Source organism: Rhincodon typus, chromosome 9, assembly GCF_021869965.1.
Source record: "Rhincodon typus isolate 14 chromosome 9, sRhiTyp1.1, whole genome shotgun sequence".
Classification (NCBI taxonomy): domain Eukaryota; kingdom Metazoa; phylum Chordata; class Chondrichthyes; order Orectolobiformes; family Rhincodontidae; genus Rhincodon; species Rhincodon typus.
The window spans coordinates 81,408,937-81,417,132 of NC_063340.1; the positions used below are offsets into that span (position 1 = coordinate 81,408,937).

General features: G+C 43.0%; 1 protein-coding gene across 1 annotated transcript in view; it reads left to right on the forward strand.

Moving 5' to 3' along the window:
- The first annotated feature begins 2,372 nt into the window (after positions 1 to 2,372).
- The window catches only part of tspan33b (tetraspanin 33b), a 31,767-nt gene continuing 25,943 nt past the window's right edge, over positions 2,373 to 8,196 (forward strand). Inside the window, exon 1 of the mRNA XM_048601132.1 lies at positions 2,373 to 2,617. Coding sequence (XP_048457089.1) covers positions 2,522 to 2,617 — 96 coding nt within the window. The 5' untranslated portion in view covers positions 2,373 to 2,521. The remainder of the gene's footprint in view (positions 2,618 to 8,196) is intronic.

Genomic DNA, 8,196 nt, shown 5'->3' on the forward strand with positions numbered 1-8,196 from the left:
TATGCATCTGCACTCCAAGGTCTCTTTGTTCAGGACCTTACAACTAAGTGTATAAGTCCTGCCCTGATTTGCCTTTCCAAAGTGCAGTACCTCACGTTTATCTAAATTAAAATCCAGCCACTCCTCAGCCCATTGGTTCATCTGATCAAGGTCCTGTTGTACTCTGAGGTAACCTTCTTTGCTGTCCATTACCCCTCCAATTTTGGTGTCATCTGCAAACTTACTAACCGTACCTCCTATATTCACATCCAAATAATTTATATAAATGATGAAAAGCAGTGGATCCAGCACCGATCCTTGTGGCACACCGCAGGTCATAGGCCTTCAGTCCGAAAAGCAACCCTCCACCACCACCCTCCGTATTCTACCTTCGAGCCAGTTCTATATCCAAATGGCTAGTTCTCCCTCTATTCTGTATGATCTAACCTTGCTAACCAGTCTGCCATGAGGACCCTTGTGTTGAGCTACATTCATTGAGTGGCAGGTGTCTGCCAGTTTATTCTTTGCCCAGTGATTGTTCTTCATGTTTGTCCCAAGTCATTTCATCCCTTGTATTTCTGGGGAAGGTAAGGGACACTATAGATTTCCTTGACTGTAGACTCCAGCCCACAGGAGTGCTGGAAAAAGCACTTAGCTCACAGAGCTGTCAACATCTACCTTCCTTTCACACTGTTCTCTGTTGTGCTGAGTTTCAAAATGGTAAATTAGAATAACCGCACAGAGGCTGGTATTCTGTCACCCTTTATTCACATATGCATTGTATGTGGGTTGTGACCAGCCAGCTCAAAGCCAGTCCCTAGATTGAGGAAACCTTCCGAATCTCCTGTTTATATCTGTGAGCCAGGGCTCCCTGATTGGCCCAGGTTAACAGCCCCAATCAAGGATCTCACAGTCAATGAGATCCATCTGGCCCTCATTTCAATCACTACAATAATGAAGTCCGTAACCTCTCTGTGGCTCGATATTCTGACGTCCCGATATCTGCCATTGTAAAAATGACAGATGGTGTGTAACCAGTGTGTAGGGAAAGCTTAACCCAAATTAAATCATTAGTCCCCCAACAACACTGTACTGCTTGTTGTTAGGGCAGTGGTGGTAGGGGTTGGGAGGAGTGTCACATTGAGGCCTCAGTGGCAGTAAATTATTCAAAAATGTATGGCATGGCATATCACATTCAGTCTATCCTCACCTGAAAACCAACTAAGCAAGGTTTGCAGCAAAACTAGCAATGAGGAGTAATTACAACTGATTAATGCTCCACCCTAATGGAGGAGTGCTAAGGCTACCTGCATTGTACTTATTTCCCTAGGCCTGACTCCTGAGATAAGCTAATACACACTAAGAAAGAGTAGAAGCTGGTTAAGTTCCTGCTCCCAAGGCTTAATAATCTTTGCCTAGAACGGGTGAAAAAAATGTTCACATACCGGATTGCTGCCCAATGATCCTGCACAAAACTGTAAAAGCAGTAAACCCAATATCCTGAACGTACAATACAGAGAACCAGATATTCTAAAAGTAACCACAATGCATCAAATGTAATGGAAAGACCAAGTTAATGAATTGCAGATGCTATCAACTGATGCTTATAATGAATATTTTTTATGTTGGTGCATTCATTATATCTGCAGCACTGCAACAATGCATGTTATGCTACTTGCAGGGAAATAATAGCAGCTGAAGCTTCTTTCGTGCAAAGATGTCAAATGGGGGAAACCATAACAGAAGCCTTTAGGATCTGATATGGGAATATGCATTTGCAGAGGTGCCTCCCCAGTTTGCATAGTCAATAAAAACACCACAAGCCAGATAGCGACACTGAAATTTGCAAGCAATGCAAATTGTTGAAAACTAGCACAAATTCACAAATGTACATTTCAACTTTGGCTCAAAATTTGTGAGGAACATAATATCGCATAATTGCTTAAAGTGTTTGTCTACATATAAAATATAGATCTTAAAGTCTGTGTCATAAAATTTGTTTATATATATTAAAAAATGTGTGAATATATTCACAGGTATATAACTAAGTTGTATATCAAATGAAATGTCGCTTAATTAAGTATATTTTAGTATATGACAAAGAAAGATATTAAAACCTTACTCTGAAGATCAGAACAAAAGAGGAGGTCAGGGGCACAGATCTATGTAAAACCATTGACTTCAGTCATTAAACAGATTTTTAAAGAAAAGCTACTGCAGCTGGTCCTGTATACCCAAGTGCCAAATATGTCCCATCTGATGCTGAATCAGTATTCCCGCTTGTGTTGTGTCTGAGCCGCATGCATTCGGGTGATAAGAGTATGTCTATTTATGGTACAGAACCAACTGGAGGCACAGAATGAGTTGCAGTGTTCAGTAACAGGCAGGCTCATTCACGTACAGACACACACACATTGCACACACTGCATTAGAACGCCAAGCCAGAAGTCTGCTGACATTTTCTTTATAGCTTATCATTTGGGGAATCTCTTCTATTTTCCTGTCCTGATATTTTACTTTAAACAGCTGTTGTATTTCCACAATGGATCTTGGAAGAAGGTTGAACAGAGGCGCAAATATCACATTTATTAATCCTTGGATTAAGTACTATCTATTTTTCTTCAGTTTCTTGTTCTGGGTAAGTAATTGTTGATACATTTCCAGCCAGTTTTTTTTTTGTTGCCACAACATGCATGTAGGTGTTTTAATTGATTCTGTTTAAAGGTTAATTCTTTGTAGCCCGTTCTGTAATATCTGCCTTGTCCATAACATTAACCATCAGTTCTAAGTGAAGCTGTTAGTGAAGGGATTGTCTGTGCTTATCTTAATATTTCCTTGTGATTATTATTTAATGTGATTCGTAATCATTTTTTGAGTGTCTTTTTTTTAATAGATCAAATGTTGGTTAAGTGTTGGTGCGGTTGTGTAGTCTGCTTTCGTGGAATTAGTGAACGTGTCGGATTGGTTGTATGTACTGGTATAGTATAGTAGCAGGAAAGATGCTTTGTTGGAGGGGGCTAATGGTGTAGCTGGGTGATGTTCTGTATAGCCAGGGGCAGCACTGATGCCTGTACAGGGTGGTGCCAACATCCATCTCCCTCCCTTGCAGGATTGTGCCCTTGAGATTTCTATTGATTTGATGCATTCATTTTATGCAAAGTTCATCCGAAGACGATCTTACCACTCATGCTGGTACACAGCTCCAAGATTGATCAGTTAACTCATCATGGGGTGGGAGAGCCAGGCCGAATCTGGCTGAGTTGCACATTTCACCATTTGCTCACCACCACCTTCTCAAGGGCAATTAGGGATTGGCAAGAAACACTTGCTTTGCAGTGATGCCCACATCCTCTGAAAGAATAAAAGAAATTAAATGATCAGAGGAACCTAGTTGCAAAGATCCTTTCACCATGTATTATTTCATTTAAATTGTTTCATGATCTTTCAAAGATTTGGTAGAAAAATAATACCAGTATTTGGGTAAACTGACCTGTCTATTTAATCTTCCCTTTGAGGTGAGATCTAAATCTGCTCATTCAGAGGCCATGGAGAGGATAATTGGCATTGATGGCAAATGTCTGGTTCTTGTCCTTGGAGAGACAGGTTAGCAAAGTCAGAAAAACAACAGCAGGGAAAACCATGCACACATCTAGTAGATGACCCATTGCAGCCTCCCCCTGGGATCCCACTACCATTGATGTCTGTCTTCAGCCAGTTCGATTCACTCCATGTGTTATCAAGAAATGGCCGAAGGTGTTGGACTTGTATAACATTCTGGTGAAAATATTGAAGACTTGGGCCTCCAGGCTAATCATGAAACTGTTCCAATACAGCTACAACACTGACATTTACCTGTATGCAAAAAGCAGGACAAACCCAATTGACCAATTTGCACTCTATCAGTCTACTCTTGATTATCACCATAATCATGGAAAAAAATTGTTGATAGTGATATCAAGCAACAGTTGCTGAGTAATAATCTGCTTACTGACACTCAGGGCTACTAGGCTCCTGACCTCATTTCCCAAAGGAGCTGAACTCCAGAGGTGAGGTGAGAGTGACAGCCCTTGACATCAAGGTAGCATTTCACTAAGTATAGCATCAAGGAGCCCTAGCAAAAGTGGAGCCAGTCAGAATCAGAGGGAAAATTCTGTGGGTTGAAGTCATACCTAGCGCAAGATGAGATGGCTTTGGTTGTTGGAGGGCAGCCATCTCAGTTCTTTTTTCTGAAGAAGGGTCGAGGCCCGAAACGTCAGCTTTCCTGTTCCTCTGTTGCTGCTTGGCCTGCTGTGTTCATCCAGCTCTACACCTTGTTATCTCAGTTGTAGGACATCTCTGCAGGAATTCCTCAGCCTCAGTTGTTTCATCAATGACCTTCCTTCCATCATAAGGTCATAAGTGAGAATGTTTGCTGATGATTGCATAATATTCAGCATTATTTGCAGCTCTTCAGATACTGAAGAAGGGTCACTGGACCCGAAATGTTAACTCTGATTTCTCTCCACAGATGCTGCCAGACCTGCTGAGATTTTCCAGCAATTTCTGTTTTAGTTGTTGTCCTCAGATACTGAAGCAGTCTGCATCTAAATGCAGCAAGACTTGGACAATATCCAGGCTTGGGCTGAGAAGTGGCAAGTAACATTTATGAGTGCTATGCTTTGGACGTCGCCAACAAGAGAGAATCTAACTATCATCCCTAGACATTCAATGGCATTACCATCCCTGAATCCTCCCAGTATCAAAAATCCTGGAGATTACAGTTGACCAAAAACTGGACTGGATCAGCCATATAAATGCCATGGCTACAAGAGTAGGTTAGGGGTTAGGAACTCTGTGGTCTGGGTGGGATGCTCAGAAGGTCAGTGTGGACTTGTTGGGCCGAAGGGCCTGTTTCCACACTGTAGGGATTCTATGATTCTATAATGATGAAGCTCACCTTCTGTCTTCCAAATGCCTATCCTCATCTACAAGTCAGGAGCTTATCTTATTTTTTTCCCTAATCAGTCTGTTCAGAAATGTTATTGCACACTTCAGAAGCAGGTGGGACTTGAACACAGGCCTCCTGGTTCAGAGTAGGGATATGACCACTGCACCACAAGAAGTCAGGAATTTAATGGCTTGCTCTCCACTTGCCTGGATGGGTGCAGCTTCAAAAACACTCAAAAAGCTAGATGCCACAGGACAAAGTAGTCCACTTGACTGGCATCCATTACCTTGTTCATTGATTCCTTTCAACACCATTGCACACTAGCAGCAGTGTGTACTATTCACAGGATGCACTGCAGTAACTCAGTAAGGCTCCTTCAACAGCATCTTCCAAGCTTGCAGCCCCTCCTATCAACATACCCTTTAACTGGTGTGGCTGCAAAACTGTACCAAAGGTCCATTCATGGTGATCAGCATACTGCACTTTGGATTTCTCCAGCCACTGCCTTATACGGACTTCAGAGGTCTGCATGGCAGCTGGAGAGATGAGAGAAAGTGTAGGCGTCTGCCACTGAGAAGATCAGAGACAACAGATGAATTAGAACACAACTACTTGTGAACCTCCCTCCAAACCATACACCTGACTAGTATCTATATTACTGTTCCTTCATTGTCACTGCATGAGTGGCCTGGAATTCTCTTTCTACAGCAGTATGTGCATACCCATGCCTGGAGGACTGCAGAAGTTCAAGAAGACAGCTCATCACTACCATCTCCAGGGCAATTAGGGATCGGCAATAAGTTCTGGGCTAGCCAGCAATGTCTTTGCTCTGTTAATGGATTAAAAGAACAAACACACTCTTAACTACTTCTTCAACCCCAATATTTGGAGTATATTGAACTCTTCAGTTGGCTGAGTTCTTTTTATTTACTCACAAGATGTGAGTGTCACTGGCTGAGTCAGCATTTATTGCCAATCTCTAATTGCCCACGAGAAGAACCATTGCAGCCCAACCACAATGCCATTAGGAAGGGAGTTCCAGGATTTTGACCCAGCAACACTGAAGGAACAGCAAAATATTTTGAAGTCAGGATGCTGATTGGCTTGGAGGGGAACTTCTACATGGTAGTGTTCCCATGTATCTGCAGCCTTTACCCTTTGAGATGGTAGTGGACATGGGTTTGGAAGGTGCTGTCTTGGTGAATTTCTATTTCTAACTCTTATAATACTAAAGAGCACTTTACCCCTCACAAAAGGCATCTGGCCTCCTTGAAAGGCTGTATCGAAAAGGTGTTCCATCTTTTAATAGAATCCCTACAGTGTGGAAGCAGGTCATTTGGCCCATCAAATCTATACCACCCTGCTGAAGGGCATCCCACCCAGTTCCACTAACCCTGTACCCCTGCATTTTCCAGGGCTAACCCACCCAGTCATTGCATCCCTGGACACTATGCTCAAATTAGTATGGCCAATCCACCTAACCTGCACATCTTTGGACTGTGGGAGGAAAGCCATGCAGACACAGGGAGAATGTGAAAACTCCACATAGACAGTCACCCGAGGGTGGAATCAAACCCAGGTCCCTGGTGCTGTGAGGCAGCAGTGCTAACTGAGCCACTGTGCCACCCCTTGCCAGATTTAATCTGCACACCTTTTTGCCATTCCTGGCTGATGAATGGCAGGCATTACTGGACACAGTTGCTCTTGTAGATGGGCTTCTGCCTCTGTGAGTTGTAAATTGGATGTAATTTTGATTCCACTCCTGTTTCCCCTCTGCAAAAACACTGGGGCATTTTTGAGAGCAGGACTTCTGGATTCAGCCTCAGGGCTGAATGTTTGAAGTTTAGCTCTCCAAATGACACTGACAGGGCCCTCCAGCAGCATCCCATTCCATTAACAATTTTGCTCTGTTCAAATAGAACCAGATACTCTCCTACATACATACATCATCACAACCACATTGCTATTAAACACATCCCCCCTCCCTATCCCCCCACCCCCCGTCAAGTTCTTGATTATTTTACACTTGCATTCTTCAATCCCAACCTAAATGATTGGTGTAAACTGTTGCTATAAACAAGCAGAGCCACACAGTAATATCAATCCTAGTCCTGATGCACCATTTCAGTTTGACTGACACAACAGAAAACAAGAGAATAAGAAACAGGGATGGCTGTGAGCAGCATTCATCTTTCAGAGTAATCCTGCTTCTGAGAACATTGCTGTATTGTGTGTTTGTGGTGCAGTTGCACATTCCTTCTGAAGAGTAACCGCCTCTGGGATCTTAACCCACTTTCTCCTTTCAGCGGAATCTTTTCTGAGCAATCTGCAAGGTTTCACAGCTGACACTTGGAAATACAATCCTTCAAACATCTGTTCTAATGGATGTTACAGTTCTTGTTACACATTACTCAAAGAGGCATAGGAAATTGTTCGGTGTTCAAAGCTGACATTCCGTCCTCCACCATAAACAGATCAGCCAGATGTCTCATTTTGTTAACACAGAAATGCTGCAACATTTACGTAGGATATGGCACACAAATGGGCAATTCAATTTAACCAGTCCATGTTACTGTTCGTATATAGGAAGCATAAGAAATGGGAGGAGGAGACGAAATGGTTTGTCAATTGCTCTGCTTGAACCTCCTCCATTTTTCCTCATGTAAATCTCGCGTATGGTCACTTGGTACAGCGTGAATCTTATTACTGAAAAAAATTATCAAAGCTTTTCATCTTGCACAAATGCAAGAAGGTCAAATTTCAAACAATCTCAACAATTTACAGTAAGGGAGAAAAGGGTGCTAATTGATTGGCAAGGGCACTCTGATTACCATACAAAAAGCAACAGGGACCTATAGAGGCCTCACAAATTCGTAAGTAATTCAATTGAATTACCTAAATACCAACCCTGCCCACCGCTCCCCCCTCCCCCCCCCCCCCCCGCCCCCCCACAACCACCACAGGATAAGATGCTATATTATTCTGACCTTTTATACCAGTATAACAATGGATCCTTAAAATGACAGGCAGCACCAACTTTCATTTCTATAGAGATAGTAGGATAGTTCACCTGCACATCTGCCAATGTGGTATACTGCATCCGCTGTACCCGGTGTGGCTTCCTCTACATCGGGGATACCAAGCGGAGACTCGGGGACCGCTTTGCAGAACACCTACGCTCGGTTCGCAATAAACAACTGCACCTCCCAGTCGCGAACCATTTCAACTCCCCCTCCCATTCCTCAGACGACATGTCCATCCTGGGCCTCCTGCAGTGCCACAACGATGCC